We start from the raw sequence: 26,219 nt of genomic DNA, 5'->3' as shown, positions 1-26,219 counted from the left end.
CATGAATGATGTGGGCTAGTGGAAACACTAGACACCAGGGATAATTTTTGCAGCGTGAACATTGTGGGGTAGTGGAAAACACTGAACACTATGGATAACTTTTGCAGCACAAAAGATATGGGCCAGGGAAACACTAGAAATCAGGGATACTCTTCACATAGTAGCCAAAAGATACTTAAACATATTCAAACCCTATACTGCTGGCATTCACAAACAGCTCTTTAGCCCTCTGCAGCACTGTGCACTAGGGATACTCTTACATATTACCTCAAATCTTGGAGAAAGAAGTAAAAAAAAAGTTAAAGTAAAAAGAATGAAGTTTTAAACCCTGTACATATGGCACACTCCCAATATATATATATATATATATATATATATATATATATATATATATATATATATATATATATATATATATATATATATGTTTTTTTTCTTGGACTGGGTAATGCAGTATTTGAGAAAAATGGCTTTGGTATGATACTGCATATGATTACTAAACAAAGTAGAAAGCATATGAATGGGTCCATTGGTGATGCCATGGGTAAAAAATGGCTAGGTAATATGACACAGGGATCATAGCAGATAACCCCAATCAAATGAAAACATTTTGATAAGTCAGGTATCACTGTGATTAAAACTGGGGAAAATCCCTTTCACTGTTGTTATAGTCTCTATTTTCTAATAGGACAGAATTGTGCAACAAATGTGATATACAATGAGATATGAAACCTGAAACAATAGCCTATGATTTGAAAGTGCAAACTGAATGCAAAAATGCAGAACAATACATACTGTAAGATGTAAGGAGAAACATTAACAGGAATAAACAGGAATGGGAACTGACAGTAGCTGTGACTAAATGTAAAAATGTTGGGAGCTCTTTTGTATTGCAAGCCTGAAAAAGGAAATGTGAATGTAGCATTTGTCTGAAATTTTGAGTTATATTTGTGTTGAATTGTTTCTTAATTTTGGACTTGCCGATTCTGTAGTGATTTTGTTTCACTGTCTTAAGAAAGCAGTGTAACTGGGCAAGAAGGAAGAATGATGTAACACACAGGAAGGTGCAACACAAGTAGAAAATCTTTCCTTTCAGACATTTGGTAAACCCCTTGACTTCCCCTCCCCCACCTTTGGACAACTGCCTACAGCTCTAGAGATCTCCTAATCATAAAAAAAAGGCAGTGCTGAGGAAGACAGACTCTAGAGATTGTCTGCAGCAGGACCAATATAAAATAAGAGTTCAGTGAAACTTAACAGGTATAGTCCTGAAGACAGAAGGGAGTGGGTGACTATGACGGAACTACTGAAGTACAGTAATGTAACCCACAGAGCTAAGGTAGGTACCATCTGTAACAAAATAGTTGTGTGGGTGCAACAAAACACAAGCTGAACTTATGTTATGATAGGCTCAATGTACATAAAATGAAGTGTCATCTCACAGAAAGGGTGGTAGTGACCTGTGCAGTCTTCCTCTAGGTCTGGTAAGGTCACAACAGTAACTAGATTTTTGACACATGGAGCAGATGAAGGACAACTCCCATGAGGGTTGTAAAAAAGAATGAAATGTCAACTCTCAAGTTACATAAATTCTGTAATGTACCCAGAAGATAAATATATGGGCAGACAAAGTGGTCCAAGCTATCCTTATCTTCTGACATACTCCATATTCCTGTGTGTAATGGAATGGCAAAATGAAAAGCTGTTGCATAGGAAGTACAGACTGAACTGTTTACTATGGCTTCTCTATTATGTGATAGATCTTACCTATAAGATCATTACATATTGAATACCATTTTATGATTTAAAGTCAGACCATGCAAAAAAAAAATCAGCTACATACAAAATTAAAATAAGAATATTCACTTTTCAAGCAATATGTTATTTACAAAGAGTGCTGGTTCTCTCTCCATTTTCTGTGCAAAGCAGATTAGTTAATTTAATTACTCACATCTACAGCTCTTGCAGTTTCACTTTGGGTTGCCACAACAGATTCATTTGCTTCAGAAATGTATTTCACAATTTTGTTATAAACATTTGATGCATTCAGTGCTTTCTGAACAAGTCCATTTGCATCGGTGTTTTTCATATCACTGAAAAATTAGAGAAACATAACATACATTTAGTTCACTTAAAATAAGTTTATCATCAATTATGCAATTACAGCAAATATACTTGCCACATTCATACACCTGTATATATAGGAACTCGATCGACATATCTATTTTCTATGATCGATCGACTTTTTTCAAATTCACTTCTGCAGGTATCAGTATTACATAAAATGAGTCAAATATCATTTACACTAATAAATGTCCCATGATACCACCTGGGCCTACCCTTCCTATATATCACAAGCAACAAATCTGCTTTACTAGTCCTAGCGGACACTAGAAGATCAGACTCATGTCTAAGATAGATCACCCCTAATGCCACTTGAGTTTTACATGACGGTAACCTACTTCATCAAACTGATTTAAAATGCTATTCGAACAAAATTATATGTGTAAATGTCAACTTTTATAAAGAGAAAGCTGCCTTTTGCACTTTGCAAAAGATATTTTATTGACTGTGATTTACAATAGCTTCACAGTTAGTTCATATCATTATGAAGGGTGCAGAGATGATGTCCCCCAAATAGTGAATTGATGGGGACACACTCTGTAGAAGATAAACATAACTGCATGCAATGCTGGTGTCTATAAAACAGTTCTCTTCACACTGTGGTGTTGTTTTAAGGTTTTGCTTACATCTGGGACACATTGGTGCTACCTTTATTCCATTCCTTTCACATTCCTAATGACACAGTACTTTAAATGAAACCACTCATTGTTTTCACATCCCCTGTAATAATGTAGGTGGGTAAAGCTTTTCTAACTGCACACTATTTTTTTATTCAAAAACTGCATAAGATTAAAATATATATTACTGCTAATATGTACTTCAGATGTGACAAGAAATGTGCCTTGTTTCCTACATTTGCATATAGTTGTTTGAGTCCTTCAATTTTATCATTGACAGCGGTCACTTTATAATACAGAGTCCTACAACCAGCCAAACAATGACTGGAAAAGTCTAACATTGTGTTATTTTGTTGTGGTATATGGAAAAGCAGAAAAAAAACTAATAAAAACGTCAATCAGTTTATAAGAAAGAAACAGAACTCTGTCCACAGTACTGAAAATCATTAATAAGCAAGATTTTCTATTTAAATGCTAAATCTGATCTTGATTTATATCCTATTTTCTTATGCAAATCATTCAATCAATATGTGCATTGTTGTATGTATTTATATATATATATATATATATATATATATATATATATATATATATATATATATACACATATACAGCCCTGGGCTCTCTAAGGTTTAATTTGTTCCTTCCCCACTATTAGTAGCCAGTAAAAGAGCATGGCAAACATAGTCCCCTTTTGAGATCCTCCATGTAGGTGTAGCTTTAAATAAAATTTATATTAGGACAAAATACTGTCTCCTGCCCCCAGACATCTATATACTATCCTATACAATTCTTTTGTCTAAAGTAGACATCCTCCCATATACTGCAGCCCTCATATTCAGATGTAACTTTGAAATACTGCAGGATCCCTCCAACCATGTCCCAGAATCTAGATGTCATTACACCAAGCTAAACAGCAAAACATTTGTCTCAAAGTAAATTTATCTTTGGAATGGATATAAAAATCAAAAGCAGTCAGTAAATCCAGGCACAGGAACACAGAACTGTAATTTTATTTGAGTTACAATAAACACCAATGCTCCTTTATCTGGATTTGTTGAATACTGTCTAAAGCCACCCAAGTCTGTGATAGAACTATTTTCAATATACATTGTCATGCTGTTATTACTGTTATTGTGTTTTATGATAACATTCTGTCACTGATTGAGTATAAACATAATCACAGAATTTTTGGCAGCTACAGACAGCTGCTAGTTATTTTTTCCTATATGCATGCATATCTTATTTGTGCTTCTGTAAGAATGCTTAATCAAATTATATTGGTTAAAACAACCAAAACACTGAGGTAAGGCTCCAGGCTTCAAAGATTTATTGTTCATAAAAACAAGACACAAGGGCTTTCACCCTGTGGGCTTCTTCAGGTGTAATAAATCAAGGTACTAGCTCCTCTATTTATACTAATTAACACATGCAGCTTAGAGCATTCTTAAAGGTATATTCAAGGTAAAAGCACTGTATTAAACAATGCTAGTAAAATAAAAAAGTCCAAAGTACATAAAATACAATATAAATATAAAAACATGGATGTAAGTAAAATACATGTAAACCTGTGACTAAAAACATTTTATCTGCACAGGGGTTTATTTCTTAGAGCTGGTTTTAGAGGGATATTTTCATTCAGGCCATGACCTATAGTAGCTTTAAGTCTAATGATCCATCTGGCCTATAAATTTTCAGTTTTTATCTTAACATCACCTCCACGTATACTTTCAAAAACTCTGCCTATAGCCCTAAAAGAAAATACATGTTGGGAATTGGTATCACTGATATGTTTTGCTAAGGCATTGTGTGAACTGCCTTTTCTTATGTGATACACATGTTCCCCTGATTCTTTCTTTAAAAGTTCCGTCAGTTTTACCTACATAAAATTTGCTACAAATATTACATGTAGTGAGACATACTATATGTAGGGAATCACATCGAGCACTAATATTAAAAGTAAAAACGTCTTGTGTATCTGGATGTTGGAAGGATGTATTGGTATCTATGTACCTGCAGAAATTGCATTTACCACAAGGTCTGCTACCTTTGACTCCACTTGGACAAGTATTCTCTTTAAAATAACATAACTGTCTATGTAGGGACTTTTGATTTTTAAAAGTAAACTGTGGTTTAGCTCCAGTGTATTTTTTAATCTGTGTGTCAGATGTTAAAATTTTCCAATTTCTATTAATAATGTCAGTATATTGTTGTATGTCTCTAGCATAACTAAAACATAACCTCAAGGGCTGTGAGTTTAAAGTGCATGGATTTTTCTGATTGATGACATTGCGTTTAGAAAAGTAAGGCTTAGCTTTACTTTGTCTCAATCTCAAGACAAACAAGGACTAAACAATGTCTTGAGATTGTCCGGTCTAACAACAATAACAGTAACAACAATGTTAATGCTAATGTTCAACTGCCTGTTCAACCTTCGAATAATATTCAACATGAACAGGTTTTTCACCAAGAGGTGAACCCCAGGAACACTTCAAACCCACGATGTCCTCGGAACCAGAGGAACAAAGGTTGGAGCAACAGAAGGAAGAGATAACTGCTTCTTCTTCGTCAAACTTTTCATCTAAACTGGTTATACTAAAAAATACTAGGGGTGATTTTAACATTTATAACTTTTCATCTATCAACATAGAACCCATTTTTGATTGACTTATTGGCTAAGGGCAATACTTTTGTCCCTAGCAAAAACATGAATATTGCTCGAACTTTAATGGATTTGAAGTGTTTTGTTAGGAAACTTAACCTTTCTTTTCTTTTGGGTAATAATGAGTTTTCTCATACTATTTGCAAGCCTTCAAGTACTTTTAACCCTCCTCTATACCCTTTGTTACGATTGTTTGAAAATGTTTGCGAATTAGATATTAGGCATATTTCATTTAATCATAAGCAGACAACTTTAGACTTCACAATGTGAGTCCTGAACAAACACAAGCGTTAAACTTGTTGAGATCTTCTTTGGTATGGAGTATTAAACCTGATAAGGGAGGGGGTCTGGTTATTTTTGATATAACCAATTATAACAATAGAATGGAACTAGTGCTGGATAGTCCTGCTTACACTAAAGTTTCACTAAATAAATATAATAGAGCCCTGGCCAGAGTTAAAAATTATTTCAGGGACCTGTTCATTGAAGTCAGAATTGACATAGACACTTTTAACTATATTAATATACCCTTTCCTAAACTACCAATAATGTTTGGGATTCCTAAAATTCATAAGGACATGCTGCATCCACCAATGAGACCTCTCATTGATGGTAGAGCATCCCTAACTTATCCATGCACTAAAGTAGTAGATTCTATTCTGCAAAAATGCCTGAAACAGATCCCACAAGTCTGTAAAGACTCATGGTCATTTTTAGATAGTCTTAACAGTTTATCTTTTGATCAAGACTTTAATTTTTTGACCATTGATGTGGTTGATCTTTATACATCTATCCCACATATGGAAGCAGTTGAATGGAAAGCTTTAATGATGAAAGAAAAAAAATGCTCCAACTAAAGACATTGACGTGGTCTCTGAACTTATTGATATTATTTTGACAAATAATTTTTTTTACATTCAACGGTCAATACTACTTACCAAAACATGGTGTAGCGATGGGCTCACCATGTGCAGCAAGTCTAGCGAACCTTTTTGTAGCTTATTGGGAAAAACTGTATATATTTGATAAACCAGATATTAAAAAACTCTCTCATGTATTACACAAGATTTTTGGATTATATTTTTATCATCTGTAAAGGAGACCAACAAGCAGCAGACAGATTCATTGACTATTTAAATTCTACCACTACATTTTTCCAATTTACACACAAATTTGACACAACTAGCATTGACTATTTGGATGTCAAACTAACTAAAGGCCCTAATAAAAGTTTGTGCTCTACTATTTATAGGAAACCTACATACTGCAACTTGTTTCTGCACTATTCTAGTGCACATCCTTTCAAACAGAAATGCTCTATCATTAAGGGCCAACTGGTTAGAGCAGCGCGGATGTGTTCTTTAGAATCAGATTTCTTAATGGAATGTGAATAAATTGGAAAGTATGTTTGTAAACAGAGGGTACCCTACTTACTTGGTCCATGAACTAGTAGTGCAAGTAAAAAATAAACGTAGGACAGGTATTTTTAATCCTATCCTACATGACAGGACATCTAACAGTGAGTTGAACATTGACGTTGATGTTACTTGCTACGATCCACATTCCACAAATATACTGAATAGGGAAACCTATTGTAGTAGTAATGTATCTGTAGCATGTCAAGGTGTCACTTGTCATTCTTACAAAACCAGCTTCATCACTACTTTTAATAATGATAGTGACCAAATTAAGTTTATTTTACATAAAAACTGGTACTTACTGTATAAAGACAACTTGTTAATGGAGAGAATTGGCCCTCACCCGTCCATTATTTATAAGAGAGAAGCCAACTTAAAGAACCTTCTCGAAGCTAGGAAACTGAGAGCCAACGATAGAATAAGTGGCTCCTTTTCTTGTGGGGCTTGTAAGATGTGTAAATATGTCAAAACTGGTAGTACATTTGAAATAGCAGGTCGAAAATACCAGATAACACGCAAACTTGATTGTAATTCAAAAAGTATTATTTATTTAGCTGTTTGTAATAACTGTCCTGCATTTTATGTGGAAAAACAGATTGAAAATTTAGAGATAGAATCTATGAACACATTTATGCGGTTTCTAAGAACAAAAGTGACAATGCCTTAGCAAAGCATACTAACATTAAAGTTGGTCATTCTTTTCAATTTATAGCAATAGACCTACTTCACTAATACTAGAATGTTGTGAACTTGAATGGCAGTTGTCACTAAATGCTTTTTCTCATCCAGGTCTCAATGATAATTGTAATATAGCTTGTTTATTGAAACTAAAGAGTTAATTGCGACAATGAAATTAACTAAAAATGACATAAAGTTTTTATAGTGATTAATTTTAAAGAAAACTAGTTATTCCCATATATTGTTTTATACATACATATCTTGCATATATACCCTTTATACAAATTAAACATTTCACTTCTTATGAGAAGTAAAACGTCATGGGTGATTACCGCTAACAAATGTTTCTTTGTTGCCATTTGACAGTGATTGAGTATTTTCGTTTTTTAACCTGTGGTGCTTTAAATCTCTTTCTTTTGAATGAGACAAGCTGATTGGCTAGAATAACCACGCCGCTGTATAGCGGACTTTTTAAATGTGACTACACCTGTGTGTTTATTTTACTTTCTGATGAAGTTACTCGAGAGGAGTGACGAAAACGTTGCTTAGTTTTTAAATAAACTTTTTGTACGTTATAGTAACCAGCATGTTTTTGGATGCTAGCGAGTGGCTGTCGTGAGCTCCTTTTTTTTCGTTCTTATTGCGTTTGTTTATTTTTTACTTTTAAATACATTTTAACTAAATCCTCTTTCCACTTCTCTGCCATTTAGCTATAATTTTGAATATAAATTTTACAGATTCTATAATCGTTCCTCCCTACTTGATATTTTTATTTCTTTCCTACCAATTCTTAATCCTTCATATAGTTCTACATTAATTCTGTGCAGAACTTATAGTTTAATTGTTTTAGGTGGTATTCATAGTCCAGGGATTCACAAGCATGTAGCAGTCATGTGTGGACAGTGGCACTATGCGGATATGCAAATAAGGTGAGCAAAATGCAGTTGTGTTGATTACAGAAAAGTGAAGCAATTTCTATTATCATGCTCACTGTTCGTAAATGGGTAAACTATACAAAGTTTGTTTTTTGTATGTGTGAAGTATTCCACGGAATCATATATGGTCTGTGCCGTGGCATATCATGGTCAAGCGCAGCTGAGTGTAATCACACTGAAAGCATTATAGGAAAACTGGGGACTGCACAGCACCTAAGATTTTTTTTTTAAAAGTAATGGGGCTAGAACTTTTTCATATAGGGATATCCTTTTGTGGATACCCTGATGGTTTCATTAAAGAACAGAAAGGAGGTGACAGTACAGCTTGAAAAAAAGGGAGACAAAACAGACAAAAATACATAAGTAAGGCATCAAGAGGATTTTTTGCTGGCGGAGGTGAGAGAGGATTGGCACTATGTTTTTGTCAGGGGATAGACTCCCCCTCCTATTTTTCAAAAATTTCTTGTAAGACATTAGTGTGGGTGGGAATTATGGAAAAAGGTGAAGGAGAAATGGTAAAGGAAGAAGGGCTGAGGCAGTCTCAACTGTGTACACAGTCCACACAACCTCAAACATGTCCACTGCTAGATTGTGTTGCAGTGGAGAACCCTGATGTTGAGGGGGTAGGGGCCGGTGTTGGCACCAACTGGTCAAAAATGTCTTCTACATGCTGAAGTGAGGCTTCAGCTAGCTAAATTTTCCTGTTCACCACCTCTACCAGTACATCCACAACCAAACTCTGAATCCCTTGATCTGTGAGGCTTGCAAGGCTGTCATGGGCCAGAGTGTCTGCAAGACTGGCGCCTCCACTCTGACCCTGCAAGAATGTCCCCAGAAGGGCAGAGGGTGATCTCTCCCTAGCCTGGGGGGTATGTGGCTGGTCTGCTCCTGAGGGTCTTGAACCTGTATAAGATTAAAAAAAAATGGGAGAGAAGCAAAACAACAAAGGAGAAAAGAACACAAACAATATAAGGAAAGAGAGAGAGAAAGTGTGGTAGAGACAAAACAGAAAAATCACAATAAATTCACACGATACTGTTTTAATGCAAGGTAGCAAAACAGTAAATCTCTGTCGAAAAAAATATATTTATTGAGCAAAGCAACAAAGGAGAAAGGAACACATAAACAATATAAGAAAAAAAAGAGAGAGAAAGTGTGGGGAGTGACAAAACAGAAAAATCGCAATAAATCCGCACAATACTGTTTTAATGCAAGGTAGGAAAACAGTGAATCTTTGCCGATAAATATATTTATTGAAGTAAACCTGTGTATGGGAAATGTTTATGCCTACAACTGGTTGTAGTGACTGTGGAATTGGCTATGTAACTGGGAAGAATGTAGTGCTTGTGCATACTTGTGATGAACTGAAACAGCAAGAGATTTTTTTCTTTCTGAAGGATTGTGTCTTTCAGTTATGTATTTTTCAAACAAATTTTACACTAACCAGAAAAACAGAAAAGAAATCACTAATTAATCGTGGTTGCAAATGACAATATAATGCATTTTACTTGTTCGGTTTCTGTCTCCATTTTCATTTCTTTCAGCTGCAAAGGTGTAACATCTGTTTGCAGGAGTACTACCAAAACCAGTTTTAAAAACATTACTGCAGTAGTGTTTATGCTACCCTGAATTCTGTATAATAATTTGTACTATGCATAATTAAATAATAAATACTTTTGGACACCTGTTGTACTTGTCAGAAGATTCAACCAGATCGGCATTATTCTCGTCTGCTGTTGGAATTATATTGTACCTCAGGATAACCTTGCTCATCTGTATTTTAATGTATTCCACATACACGTCTTATACTGTCTATAAACATTTCTTACTTGCCTTTTTCTAATTTTAACTTTTGTATGCATACATGTGTGTATTAGTAAAATACAGTTAAATATTTTATTGTGTAAGACAGTAAAGAAAGATGAAACAAGACTTGTTTTTTCTATTAAAATGCATGAAGTGCCCTGTGGAATACCTGAACTGCAAAGGTTGAAATGTATCAATTCCAGGAAGTGTGAAAGAACTTTGTCTAATGTATAGTAAGTAATAGTAAAGTAAAACAGCATGGTCTCTGAAAATGTCTGTGTTGCTCATTCTTTCAGTAAAGTAACCCCCACTCCCCTCCCCCAACAGGCATTCTACCTAGGGTGTTGTGAGTGTCATTTTAGCCATGTTCTACAGGCAACTAGAAATACTTATGAGCAAACAATTAAGTTAAGCAATCGTTTTTAGTTCTCTCTCACAAAAACTGTCGTTATGTAATGTTTATTAAAAGTCTTACAACTTTTTCACTGCAATGCTACACATTTGTTTACATCTGTAACTGCAACTTTTATTTCATAACTTTAAGTTAGTCAGCTTTATTTGAACATCACTAATTAATTTACAGAGTTACCTATAGAGATTACTATTTCATACAGTTTACTGACATTTACATTTAAGGTGGATTGGACACTCTAAATTGGCCCTAGGTGTGAGTGTGTGCATGTGTGTGCCTTCTGTGGAAGGTTGGGCGTCGGGCTGGCAACTCGACACTGTAAAACTCCACTGCTAATCATGAGTGGACAGGTGAACAGCTGTGGCGACCCCTAACCGGGAAAAGCCGAAAGAAGAAGACTGACATTTACATTTATTGCTGTAACGTATTAACACATAGTGCTAGTTTTGGGTGTATATTAAAACATCGAACACTTAAATCAGTGAACAATGTTTCATCTACCCTTTTTCAGAGAAAGCTGAACATGTTGACACCTCAGAACAGCGATTTCTTTCCTAGGGAAAGAAATCGCTGTTCCAAACAAAAACAAAAAAACAATAAACATTTCCAAACACATACACATGTACCTTAAACCCTAATTCTACCCCCCCCCAAAAAGTAAACAGCTGAAAACACATACACATGTAACTCAGCCATACATCTAACACAAAATAAAAAAGTAAACATTTTAAAACATGCACTTACCTTAACCCACACCCTAATCCTAAGGTCAGTAACTATTGCACATTTACTTAAACAGTTCCAAACACATGCACACTTACCTTAACCCTAATTCTTGCCCCCTAAACAAAAGTAAACAGCTGAAAACACATACACACGTAACTCAATCATACATCTAACGCAAAAAAAAAAAAACAGTAAACACTTTCATATATATGCACTTACCTTAACCTGCACCCTAACCCTAAGGTCAGTAACTGTTGCACATTCACGCTCGGGAGCTATAGCAGACAAGGGAATCCCTGAGACCACACTACAGTGCAGAACACGGCAAAGCAATGAAGCGGTCAAGTGACTTCTTTCCCCGGGAAAGAATTCGTTGAACAGTCGCTTTGCTGTTTTGCCTGTTTGCTCTTTAGGTGTCGATGAAAACACTTTTGACAAAATGTGTTTTTGTCTTTCTAATAGGAACCCCTAGTTTTTTCCTCTTTCTTGAAAAGGTGAATATCTGATTACAGAAATGCTACTCTTTTTTTATGCATTTTAGAATGTCAACACAAGTACATATTTATAGGTAAAGATATCTGATTCTTGAAATACATGTACTTATGCAATTTTTTAAATCTCTTTTGTATTTTATCTACCTATCTATCTATATATATATATATATATATATATATATATATATATATATATATATAGGGATTAAAAATTGTACTTACTATAAAACTCAGGCCTTTTCACCATAATCTAGTCAACCCATTCGACCAGCTGGTCAGTCCTATGCTTCTGCACATCTTCATACCTGTGACAGCATTGCTGACCGGAATGAGTTATTCCTTTCAGGGCTGACAGGTGGTTAATCCTATTCCTGCCAAATATCATTTTTCTTGCACATACTGTGACACGTGCACGCCTGGATCTTCCTCATGTATGAGTCACGAAAAAAGGTACACTATTATTAAGGTCTCTTTCTCAGACCAGCCAGGAGTGTGACATACCTCTCAACCATACCGAATTCCTTGGTTTTTACTGGTTTTGAGGTCCAAATAATGGGGTGCCACGAGTTCCCGAGTGGCCCCCTTAATTCCACAATGTATGGTTTCAGGTTTCATGCCTACTTTTTTGCTACCATGGATCTTTAAGAGCTCCGTACTTGCACAAAGCACTTCTCACTGAACAGATGAGTCGGCCTACTTATAGAGACTAACATTTGGATGTCTAGAGGGAGGGACAAGTTTCACTAGTTAATTCATTTTTATTTTGTTTTCAATTATCTTCACTAAGAACAACATACTGAAATTATTTTTTTCAATGTAAGGTATGCTGAGTTACCAGATTTCAGAATTAAGTACACTGGGTTTCAATGTGATGAGAATTGTAAGACTAGAGGATTCTGAGCTTTGACATTTCAGATATTACATTTTGTGACTGTAAATGTTATGTGCTTAAATATCTTTGTTTAGAAATGTTTTGATTACTAATTGTAGATCATTGTGTGTATTGCACCTAGTCAGCCACTGTAGCTAGACAGCACATGCATATAAGTTACTGAGCACATGCAAGATCAGTGCCATTTTGCATAGTCAGTCAGAGAGAATGCAGGCGTGAATGGAGATGCACATGCGAGTGTGTTTGAAGTAATGTCAGTCAGTTAGCTTAAGTATATGCTCCAGTTACAGCTCCTGATGTGTTTAAGTACAATAAACAACTTGAACGAATACTCAGCCTCAGTGTCTCATTTGATAACACAAGGCATGCAACACTGATTTATGAGAGAGGTTTGAGACTGTTAATTCAAAGAGGGGATACTTATTACTTTAATTTTTAATTAGACCTTTGAGAGTTTGGGTGTGCTAACAAGACTGATGGCTTTAGATTCTATGTAAGGATGGAGAGTGGAGCACCATTTCTGATGACATAGTATTACGGGGAGGGGTGAAGAGTCAGGTGCTGCAGGCAAACAAAGGTATTGATATCAAAATGTCCCACTGACTAGAGGCATTAAAATGGCACATTCTGCTGAGCTGTCGTGTAGTTAAGCAAATTGTTGATTAATTTTTATATGGGTTCCAATTTTTTTCTTTTCTTTTCATGTGTACTTAACTGAATTCTGAATGATATGCTATTAAGTGAAAAATGCATTTAATGAAAGGACATATCCATCAAAGAAACGGTAACAAGCACTTTAACTACTTTACCTAATAGTGATGACTACCATAATTTAGTAACTGGAGACGGAGAATATTTCTAGCTTAGTTTCACTAGCATAGGAAATACATAGTCTGATTATGGGGCAGCAATGAGAACCCCATAGTCTGATTATGGGGCAGCAGTGGGTTTCTTTGATATGTAATAAGATTTCTGTCATGCAACATTAATAGGCTGATCCACCAGTAAAGAGAAACTGTGTCTTATAGTATTTTAAGAATTATGACTTGAAATGGTGGTGCTAAAACAGACCTGTTTAGATAAACTTTACAAATCTGAAGAAACTAGGTGCAGGATATCTACTTTTACAGTGTGTATTTTCCTCCAGGCTTCGAGCATCAAGAATTCAGGAATTTTATGGACACTTCTTTCTTTCCAAGAGGATTCTAAAGTTTTAGGAAGCATTAGAACTGTGTTATAAACAGAGATGATGTACAAGGAAGCCCTAGACAGTTTTGTGCTTGGGAAAATACTTTGATGACTATTTATGTGTAGTTGGTATCAGTGACATATTTTCAGGGCAGCAATGATTTACTTTATACTCCTGTAGATGTAGTCTTCTCTCTAGAAAAGCTAGGATATATGTTTAGCACGGAAGATATTTATTCAATTTATTCCTTCCTAACACACCCAATAATTATCTCTGATCATGAAGGTGGTGATTTGCTGGCAAATGTGGGATCCCCTTGCAGAAGCATTGGATGGTCCCCACATACCATTTAAAACAAGATCTGTTTATATACAGGGGTAAAGCAGTACTGATAGCATACAGCTCAGTGCAAATGGGAGAAGGAAAGCTATTAGCCAGTTAGTGGGATGATCTTACACAAATTTTACTACAGGTAGTTAAACTACATTACTATGGCTAAACTTGAAGACTATTTAAAGACGAAAAAAAGTTACTCATAAGCTATTAGAGCAGGGTACAGTGAGGCTACAGATGAAAAAAGATGAAAATGAAACAACTAAAAAGGCTATATACTGGGTTTTGATAAAACGTGTGAGCTCTTTAGAGAGGGACTGAGAGGTGCTTACTTTTAAAACTCTCCCAAATATCAAAAAAACTTGGCAGTCAGGCTACATCAGCAGACAGTACACCACCTAATCTAATCTTTGAATTCACCAGTTTTAGCTTGAAACTCAAACTACCGCACAATATTCTAGAAACTCTCCAGGACTGCTATTCAAATTGCATTCAGCTTTAGGTTGAGGAGAACAGCAAGGGTGAAGGTTGCATGAAGTTTTGAACCAGTTTCTCTTACAATTTTGTCATAAAAATAAACAGATACTTTGATGGCTACAGTTACATGGCAGAAGTTCAGGTAAATACTAGGTAACCACTGAGAAAGACCCATAGTCCAAAAAGGATATCTTTTGACTAGATGACCATTTCCAAAGATAAGTTTCATTATTTGCAAATAGGTTGTTTAGTTATGTCCTGGTAAATAAACCATCCTTATACCTGGAAAGAAGCAGTCATAGTGGTGATACAGAAGGAGGGGAGGGATCTGACTCTGTCATCCTGCTACAGGTAAACTTTAGCATTAAAACATGATTATAAAACTTCAATGGCTCTTCTGGGGAAAGTATTGAAAAGCTGTGCAGACCAACTGAGCAAAGTCCTGACGGACATTTTCAATACCTCACTTGTCCAGGAAAAAATACCAGCATGTTTCAAAATTACAAACATAATCCCTCTGCCCAAAAAAGCTAACCCCACCTGCCTAAATGATTACAGGCCAGTGACCCTTACATCAAATATAATGAAATGCTTTGAAAGACTGTTTAAAGGCATTTGACTACAGTACTACCCCAATACTTTGACCCACTGCAGTTTGCCTACCAAGCAAACAGATCAACTGCTGATGGAAGACCACAAAGCACCTGTGCTGGTAACAACACTTCAGGGAGTATTACAATCAAATAATAAACCACAAAAACACCAAAACGGGTAGAGCTGAAATCTCTTTTACTGGACAAATCACCCGTTTTGGTATTTTTGTGGAGTATTACAATCAACACTGGAGTAACCCCAGGGGTGTGTGCTGAGTCCTCTACTGTTCACAGTCCTTCCCCATGACTGCTCTGTGAAATCTAGCAACAACCACATCATTACATTTGCAGATGACACCACAGTGGTAGGACTCATCAGTGGTGATGATGAGATTGGGTATAGGAATGAGGTCAAGTCCCTGATTGATTGGTGCAGTAACAACAATTTGGACCTGAACGTCAATAAAACAAAATAAGTTATTATTGACTTCAGAAATAGCACTGCCATGCACTTGCCCCTCAAGATCAATGGTGAAGAAGTGGAGAGAGTCCAAACTACAAAGTTCCTGGGGTACATATATCAGAGGATCGTTCTTGGAGTACAAACACAGGCCAGCTAATTAAAAAAGCCCACCAGTCACTACACTTCCTACGAAGGCTGAGAAAAACAAAGTTCTCTATGAATGCTCTAATTACCTTCTATGGAGGAGCCATCAAGAGCATTATCACCAGCAACTGCACTGTATGGTTCGGTAACAGCACAATGGCCGAAAGGAAGAAGCTGCAAAGAACAGCAGAAAAGATTGTGGACATTAGTCTTCCTACCTTACAGGAGCACTTTGAACTGAGATGTAAAAAGAGGTCCTGCAAAATACCGAGTGACACTTCTCATCCAGCGTATGGTTGGTTCACTTAACTTGCTTCTGGTAGAAGGTTACGGAGTATCTGCTGTAGGATCTCCAGATTCATGAACAGTTTTTATCCAACCGCAAGAAGACTCATTAATGCAGAAATAAATCTGGATTATCAAAACTATGATAGATTCTTACGCTCTCATTCTTTTTCTTTTTTTCATACAGTAATTCTATTTATTTATTGCATACTAAGATTACTATATTCTCATTTAAGTGCAATTCCAGTCACTTCCTTATGTGCAATATCACCCAATCTCACCTCTGTGTATAGTGCACTTTTCATGTGTTAATTATCTATTATACCATGATCCCCCCAAAACGTGCACGCTGATTGGCCAGCGTGCCCGTTGTAAATCGAGTTATACTAATGGAAAAAGGTCCGGTCGCCCGGACTTTTTTCCATTAGTATAACTCGTTTTTTTTAAACACTGTCTCGCTATGTTAAATGGGTTTAACATAGCGAGACAGCTTTAAAATAAGCAACGGAGATCTCCGTTGCTTATTTTAAAGCTGTCTCGCTATGTTAAACCCATTTAACATAGCGAGCAGTGTTTAACGGAGAAAGCAAGATCTCCGTTGCTTTTATGTCTCGCTATGTTAAATCAGTTTAACATAGCGAGACAGTTTTAAAATAAGCAACGGAGATGTCCGTTGCTTATTTTAACTGTCTCGCTATGTTAAACTCATTTAACATAGCGAGACAAAAAGCAACGGAGATCTTGCTTTCTCCGTTGCTTTGCTCAACTCTGATGTACTGCGCGCGCGCAGTACATCAGAACTGCCGCGGATGCCAAGACATCTGCGGAAGGGCAGTAAACAGGCATTATACTATGCCATTATTTAAGAAAAGTAACAGTTTCTTTTCTTAAATAATGTCATATAATAGCAATAACCACTTCTGGGTGTGGTAATGCTAAATTTACCCACGGTTGGCTTTTTGGTCCTCGGGCTCGGGACCAAACCACGCCAACCGTGGGTAAATTTAGCATTACCCACACCCAGGCGTGGGTTATTGCTATAGTAGTCAGTGTTGCCCAGTGTATATAAATAGTGTACAAGCATGTGGGACAGCATCTTAGATATTTAGTTTTGTACTATAGTTGTTTATTCTTTAATATCTATCATGTCTGTCTTTTTGTGTTTTTTTCTCCTGTAAAAGAGCTGACACTTGGAATTTCGTTTAGGTAGCACTTGTGTTTCCTAAATGACAATAAAGTTTCTTTGAATCCTTGAATCAAGTAGCAGAATTCAGCAAAGTAGTACCTGACTTAACAGACCAGGATTTGTTTGGCTTTGTGTGTGCAAGTGGCAGGCCTTTGACAATATCACGAAGGCCTCTCCAGTAATAAATGATAAACAAGAAAGTAGGAGGGAGGTGGCGCTTATTAGCTTGGAATGTGATAAGGCATTTGACCAGGTGGCATGGCCATATTTAAAATGTGGTCTTTTGAAATTCAGTTTCACACAAAACTTTGTTCAGTTGTTAACAGCTCTCAAAGCTCTTACATAATTTCTTCTCTCTAGGCAAGGGTGTCCCCGTTCTCTATTGCTGGTCATGCTTTACTTAAAAACCCTGGCCATCTCTATTAGGGGGCCATCACTTAGGAGTTATAAACCTTGACAGAAGAATATTAAACTTTCTCTGTATGTGTACAATATGTTACTACACTTAACAAACCCAGAGGAGCATTTGGGTTGATTATTTAGGCTATTGCAAACATTTATTAAATGTTTTAGATGCAAATTTAGTAAATGCAGAACTAAGAGTTGTGCGTATTTTTTTAAAACAAGAAACAACTTTATTAAATTATCACTTATGACACAGGTAATCATATATTTATATAAATGAAAACAAACCATACTGACATAATTTTAGTTGTAAGCATTATACATCACAAACCATAATGACATACTTTTAGTTGCAAACTTTATACATCACTTATAATCTGCCCAATCATTGTCAATCAAATATTATATAGGTCATTCAAATCCTGCCTTCTTTTGAACCTCATTCTTCCCCTCTATGTATTGTTCCCACAATTCCCATTTTTGTATGTAATTTGCTCCTGCGCTTTTCTAAAGATCCCAATTCCAGTTGGTTTAGACTTTGATTTCCATTTTCTAGTAATTACTTTTTTGTCAGCCATCATAATTAGACTAAGCAAGGCCTTACAATATCTAGGCAATTCTGATTCTGTATCAAAGCTCAGAAAAATTATGTCCCTAGATACATCAATTTGCTCACCCAGTATCTCTGCTAGAGTAGTCTGCAGGGAATCTTTAAACTCTGCCAGCTTGTTATATTTCCAGAAAATATGTTTCCAAGTATCTATTTCTCCCCCATCACATCTCCAACATGTACTGTCTACCCAAGGAAAAAATCTCTGGAGTCTACTTGGGGTATAAAAATACCAATGTAAACATTTCAAAGCAAAAATCCTAAATCTTCTATATTTTGTTGGGAAACACACATATATTTTGCCATTGTTTCTTTGTGAATTGCTTTTCCAGTCTCTCTTCCTGATTCTATTTTTGGGAGGTTGGCATAATGGTTAAGGTGTTTACCTCACAGACACAAGGTGTAGGGTTTGATTCTCACATGGGGTAATTGGCTAGGATTAAAATGGCCCACAAGGGCAGTTAGCCTAGTACTAATCTATGAACCTATGAACCTATGATTGATTATTATAGTTAACATGCAATATTGTACATGCTCTGCTAATTATTCCTTTTTTAACAGGAGCTTCTGTTCTAAATTTTACTAAAAACACTACCTGTGCTGGTCTTTCATTTAGGACTCCCTATTTCTTTCTCTTTGCCTACACTCTGATATCAGTCCTTGACAGGGAAGGCAATCTCTAACTTGCAGTCTAAATAAATGCTTGGCCTCTTCCCATTATATTACCTTTCCATCTCTAATGATTTGCTCCCAATACCTTAGTTCCTTTGCCAGTTTTCTCCAATAAATCCCAGCCCTCTTTTGCCTGTTGTCTGTATCCTTAATTGCAGTCATCCCTATCAGCAGAATCTCATTTCTCCATTCCCGTGTTGGCTTAGTTCTTAGAATACTTTCTGCTACTTTATAGATATAATATTCTGCATGATTATTGTTATTCTCCTTAAAGAACTGCATCCCAAACCTCAGTCTCTCCTTTGTCTTCAGCTTCCCCCGTTTCATCATCATCCCTTTCCACTTTGAATTACAGTTTTCTGCTTGTGCTTTGTATAGGTGCTTTAAATTGCTAGCTCTAAAATACCTCTTCAAATCCGGTAATCCCAATCCTCCTTGTTCTGTTGGAAGAACCAGCTTATCCCACTTGTCTCATGCTATCTTCCACTCCCAGACAAAATCTTTCAGCTCTTTATTAACTGCTATCTGCATCTTCTCCTTTGGTTAATAAAATAATACCTGACCTGTGTATAAGACTAAAGGGACTAAAAACATTTTAACTGCTTGCATCTTAATATCCATATCCATATAACAGAGCTTGCATTTTTTCAGTTTTTGTATTATCTTTTGTTTAGTCTCTTCCCACATATCCTTAACTGTCCCACCAGAATCATTTTTAATCCATACTACTAAGTACTTAAATTTATCATGTCCCCATAAATATGGTACTGCTGAACCAAGTCCTATGTGGGTACATAATTTGCAGCTACTACTTTTGTTTTAGCTTCATTAATTTTGTATCCAAAAAATATATGAAACTGTCTCAAAATGTTCCATAACACTAAAATGTCCTTTTCTGGTTTTATCAGGTATAAAATAATATAATCTGCAAATAGAGACAGCTTTTCTTGACTACATACCAATTATATCCTTGACTTTCTGAGTTCCTTATTTTCTTTGACAATGGTTCTTAAATATAATACAAATAACAAAGGGAAAGAGGACAACCCTGCCTGGTTCCTCTGTTCAAGTAGAAGTTATCAGAGAGGAACCCACCCACTTTAATTTTTGCCTCTGATCCCTCATATAGCCTCCTAATCAGCCTTATAATTTTATCAGGGAATGGCAATGCTTCCTGCTCATAAACTCCCAACTTACTCTTTTAAATGCTTTCTCTGCATCAAAATCCAGCAACAACAGTGGCATTTTCTTACATTCTGCTTCCTTCTGGATCATCAGTATTATGTTAATGTTGTCAAATGTTTGCCTTCCCTTCACAAATCCACATTGATCCAAATCTATCAGTTTTGGCATCACTTTTGCCATTCATTTAGCCATTATAGACATAAACACTCTATAACCATGGTTTAGAATTGAAGTGGACCTGTATGAAGCTGGATCAGATGGGTCTTTACCCTCTTTAGGTATTACAACCACCACCACCACTTTCCTCCAGGATGTTGGTACTTCTTCTCCTCTTAAAATACTGCTAAACAAAACCTTCCAGATATTTATCAGTTTTTTTCATTTCTAGCTTCAAAACTTCCATAGAAATAGCATCTATTCCTGGGGATTTTCCTGTGGATTGGTTATAAATCACTATTTTCATCTCATCTCTTCTTATCCTGTTAGTAATCAAGTCTCGTCTACCTCTAACCTTGGCATACTTAATTCTTCCAGAAATATTTGCATTTGCACCTTTTCTTGAGTTTTGTATTTCTATGCTTTACACAGTCTTTCATAGAATTTCCAAAATGTTTCTAGTACCTCTACAGGATTTCTTATCTTCCTTGTTATAGGCTCCCTAAACTTGGCAACAGCCCTTTCTACTTTCTGTTGCCTGAATCATTGTGCTAAGAGTTTTTGTGCTCTAAGGTTATTATCAAAGCCCAGTTGCTTAACAGCAATCTTTCTAAACTCATGCATATTATCAAGGTAATACCTTACTTTCTGTTTAGCATTATGCAGTTACTCCTCTTCTTGTTCTGTGAGAGTTCCCCTTTTCTACAATACTTTAGCATTTGTCAGTCCCTCTAAATAATTCTTGTTACTCCTTAACCGTATCTTTTTTTCTTTATTTCCACCATATTTTAAACTCCTCTTTAACTGTAACCCACTCCCTAGCTATAATTTCAGAAGAAATTATCTTCTCTAATAGCTCCTGAATAATTTCCACTGCCCATTCCTTACATTCCTCTCTTTTTACAAATAGGTGGGAAAGTGCCTGTGTCTCATTTTTATTTCATTACCCTTTGTTTTTATTTTAGTTACCACTGGAGCATGATCTGAAATAGTTATTGGGTGCATATCCAGACTTTCAATTAAATGTACATGTTCCTGTGAAATGTAAATTCTATCTAGCCTAGCCCAGTTTTTGTTTCTTGGGGAATAATATGTAAACTCACTCCAAACTCCTAGTACTGAGTTCATATCTTCCATGCCAAATATTTTCATACATTTCTTTAAAAATATACCCTCCTTTGTTATATTTCCCCTTGTGGGCCTTCAGACACATCTTCACTGTTAAAAATTAAATTCCAGTCCCCATCGATAAGTAATATCCCTTGCTGAAAGATGATTATTTCTCCCAGAATTTCTTAAGCTCCATGATAGCAGTTTTAAGTGGGATATACAGTAAATACCATGCCAGTGGAATCCTCCTCACTTGCCAGTAGCCCCTTAGTACTATAAATCTACCATCATTATCTTTTTTATCCTCTTCTATCACTATTGGAGCTCCTCTTGCAATTAATGTAAGTACTCTTCTTTTCCTTTGTCCAGGTATTCTGCTGAATAGCCATATTGAAAACCTTTATTTATTACATTCACATGTTTAGTTCTTTCCAAGTATGTCTCCTGTAGCATAGCTATTTGCACTCTATATTTTATAATATTGTTCACTACTCTCTTTTTTATATTTATGTGTAAGACCATTGACATTTAGAGATATTACAGAAAGCATAATTGTGTTAAAAAGTTATTACAGCTTTTTATTAAAGTGTCTAGTTCTAGCTTTTGTGTTACATGCATATACTGTTTGGCAGGCTGATCTTTTATACACCTGTTTCTTGTCAGATCCATTTAACACTATGTCACATCTTACAAAACATTTTGTTTTATTGAAAGCCCTCAAAAAAAAAAAAAAAAACACCACCAATACCCCCTAAAACCTATTAACTTAATACTAACACACAAAACTATGTAAATCTTCAAATACTGATGTTTTACCCTCCTAATAAGAACAAGTGTCCCAAACTGACAGCCACACTCACAAACTTGGGTTAACCTTAAAGGAAAGGATTTCCATGCTAAGTTGTGTACACTTACCATAAATGTAGATGTTAGAGTGTATTCACTGTTGCAGTCATTACATTTGGGTAATCCTGCTGGCAGGTTGCCCTCAGTCGGCCTGAATTCCAAAGTTCTGGTTCCTGTGATGGCTGCTATTGCCCCTTCCCTGGTATAAAAGAAGCAGCCGATGCCATTTTCTTTAGTTTTTCTTGCCCCAGATGTCAGGTGCCCCCTAAAAGGGTTGCCAAAATTTATATATATATATATATATATATATATATATATATATATATATATATATAATTACATGCACCAATATAAACTTTACCTTCCTCTACAAGCAAATACACCACATAGGTTGTATAAATCAGAGAAGGAAATATAGGTTCCAAAAGAAGAAAAGGGGGATGGTGGGTGGGTAACCTGGACTGCAACAGTGAATACACTCAAACATCTACATTTATGGTAAGTGTACACAACTGTACTATGTTCTTCGTGTTTCACTGTTGCAGTCATTACATTTGGGTAGAGCCCCAAAGCTATGGTTGGGAGGCTGGAGCTAAACAGCATTAGGAGCAGCTATGAGGTCCTGCAGAACTGCAGTGGCAAATACTGCCCTGGATTTATAGTAGAGTGGCAGACGATAGTGCTTTGTAAAGGTGTGCACTGAACTCCAAGTAGCAGCCTCTAAAATGTCCTTGGTAGGTACTCTCCTGAGAAAGGCTGCTGAAGTGGCTGCAGCTCTGGTTGAATGTGGCCTAATGCCCTTAGGCACTGGCTTGCCATGGTGTACATAGCATTAACAAATGCAGTGGCATATCCACTTTGAAATAGTCTGCTTTGAGATAGCCTTTCCTTGTGATCCTGCAGCATGTGTCACTAGTAATTGCTCTGTCTTTCTGAAAACTTTGGTTCTGTCCAAGTAGAATCTAAGCTGTCTGTGTACATCCAAAGAATGCAGAATTCTCTCCCCCTTGTTCTGTGGATTTGGATAAAAAGTTGGCAGGTGAATAGTTTGGTTAAAAGAAACACTGGACACCACCTTAGGCATAAATGTTAGGTTTGTCCTCAGAGAGACCCTGTCTGGATAAAAAATGATAAAAGGTTCCACAGTCATGAGTGCCTGTATCTCTGAAACTCATCTTGCAGAAGTTATTGCTAGGAGCAGAGCGGTTTTCCAAGATAAAAACTTTATATCAGCAGTAGCAGCTGGCTCAAAAGGCGGCATGGTAAGTTTTTCCAAGACATAGTTGAGGTCTCATGCAGGCATTGGTGATCTCCTTGGAGGCCTTCAATTTTTGGCCCCTCTGAGGTACTGCTTTAATAAGGGATGAGAAAAGATTGGGAGCTCTACATTGTAATGCGCTGAAATGGCAGAGGCATGAATTTTAATAGACAAAAAAGATAGGCCTTTGTTCAGCATCTCAGTTAAGTATTGCAAAATCTGAGGAATATTTGGCACAGCTGTATCAGTTCCTTGTGCCTGGTTCCAAGCACAGAATCTCTTCCATTTTCCAGCATAAGATTTTCTAGTACTAGGCCTTCTGGCTTCCAAAATGACATCATCACAGCTTTACTGAGAGGTGTGTTTTGTATGACTACATTATCCGCCATGCTGTCAGGTTTAAAGTCCTGAGTTGCCTGTGCAGGATCTGATTGTTTTGCTGTGACAGTAGATGAGATATTTGAGGTAAGGTCCAAGCTGGGCATTGAGACAAGTTTCTTAGTATTGGATACCAGTACTGGCGGGGCCAGTCTGGGGCAATCAGTATCATCTTTGGCTTCTCCTGTCTGACCTTTAGGAGTACCTTGGGGAGGAGAGGCAGAGGGGTAAAGGCATATACTGATAGGTTTTTCCAGCTGAAAGATAGGGCGTCCACTTTCCATGCTTGTCTGTGATAAATCCTTGTGCAGAATCTTTTTAGTTTGTAGTTGTGAGGGGAGGCAAACAGATCTATGTCCGGGCATTCCCATTTATTTGTTATCATGTTGAAGACTTGTGGATCCAGCTGCCACTCATGGGGATCCATGAGGTTTCTGCTTAGTTCGTCTGCCAGAGTATTTTTCCTTCCTGGCAGGAATTGTGCCTGCAGATGTACTTGGTGAGTCAATGCTGTGTCCCACAAAGTCATGGCCAGTCTGCAAAGGGGGTAAGAATGTGTGCCCCCCTGCTTGTTTATATACCACATGACCATGGTGTTGTCTGTCTTTATCAGTAGTTGTCCTGGATGAAGTAGGTCCTTGAAGGCTGTCAGGGCATTTTGAACAGCTAGCATCTCTTTTTGATTGATATGTAGATGCCTTTGGTTTGAGGTCCATGTGCCCTGAATGCATCTTCCTGCCATGTGGGCCCCGCAGGCATAATCTGAAGCATTCATTGTTAGTATCTGCCTGGCAGGGGGTAATGTGAATGGCTGTCCCTTGTTTTGGTGACAAGCCTTTGCCCACCATCGAAACTCCTGTTGCAGGCAGGGAATGAGAGTAATCATAGTTTCCAGGCTGTGGCAATGTTGAGTCCAAACACTTTTTAGGTACCATTGAAGTTTCCTCATATGCAGTCTTGCATATGGAATTAGTAGGATGCAGGATGCCATGAAGCCCAAAGCCTGCAGAATTTTTCTTCCAGATAACTGGGCCTTTGTTGCCAACACTTTGAAATAAGTAGTCAGTTGCCTTTGTTTGTCTGGCGTGAGATAAGCCATCTGGGCAGTTGTATTTAAGCTTGCACCCAGGAATATTATCTCTTGAGAGGGTACTAGTTTTGATTTCTTTTTGTTGACTGTGTGCCCTAGGCATGTTAGAAGTCTTTTCACAAATGCAAGATGCTGTAGAAGAATGTCCTTGTTCTCTGCTTGAGTTAGACAGTCACCCAAGTAAGGATATATTTCTATTCCTCTTTGTCTGCAGAATGCAATTACTGGTGCCAGGCACTTTGTAAAGATGTTTAGGTCTGAATACACCCTCAGAAGCTGGTGCCTGCTCAGCGGCTTCGGACCCATTTGAAGGAATAGTATCCAAGGCTCCAATACCTTGAGTTTCCAGTGGCATGGCCAACTCCACGTGAGAGTCAGTAGCGGCCTGCGACTCTAAAGTAGCGAGCGTCAGGGGCTGCGAAAGCACCTCACTGAGAACCGGCAAACCGGTGACTGGCTTAGGAGAAGCTTCGTCATCGGTTTTGGGCCTCGGTAGTCTATCTCTCTCCTTTTCTTTGAGCTTTTTGTGAACTCCGGTAGTCGGATGGCTATCCGACAACATTTTTGGATAATTAAAGCGACGTCCAAAATAGTTTAAAGCAAAATCATACTGACGCTTAAAAGTGCGTTGGTTAAATCTAGCACAAAACTGACAACCAGAAACGTTGTGATCAGGGCCTAGGCAAGGAATACAGTAAGAATGGAAATCCTTATGAGGTATTTGCTTTCCACAAGAAATACAATTATTTACTTTTTCTGACATCGGTCTGGAGCAAGAAAAAAGTTTCCCCAATGGGGTACTTAGCTTTATTGAAGACTTCGGATCTGAAACTCGAACACGAAAATCTCAGGCATCGGCCGACCGGCACTTGCGAACTGCTTCTGCTTCAGGCACCGTGCGTCAAGAAAGACTAAAGAAAATGACGTCGGCTGCTTCTTTTATACCCCTGACAGCCTGACGTCAGGGAAGGGTGACAGCAGCCAATGCAGAACCCAGGACTTTGGAATTCAGGCCAACTGAGGGCAACCTGCCAGCAGGATTACCCAAATGTAATGACTGCAACAGTGAAACACG

General features: G+C 37.0%; 1 protein-coding gene across 1 annotated transcript in view; it reads right to left on the bottom strand.

Moving 5' to 3' along the window:
- Positions 1–26,219, bottom strand: part of LAMA4 (laminin subunit alpha 4) — a 1,355,623-nt gene that overhangs the window by 693,228 nt on the left and 636,176 nt on the right. The window contains exon 16 of the mRNA XM_044061904.1: positions 1,952–2,093. Within this exon, the coding sequence (XP_043917839.1) occupies positions 1,952–2,093 (142 nt within the window). The remainder of the gene's footprint in view (positions 1–1,951; positions 2,094–26,219) is intronic.

The sequence above is a fragment of the Protopterus annectens genome, chromosome 2.part0, assembly GCF_019279795.1.
Source record: "Protopterus annectens isolate FY-2018-M chromosome 2.part0, PAN1.0, whole genome shotgun sequence".
NCBI classification, from domain to species: Eukaryota; Metazoa; Chordata; order Ceratodontiformes; family Protopteridae; genus Protopterus; species Protopterus annectens.
Note: the sequence above shows the minus strand (reverse complement) of the source record. Positions and strands in the feature narration are given on the sequence as shown.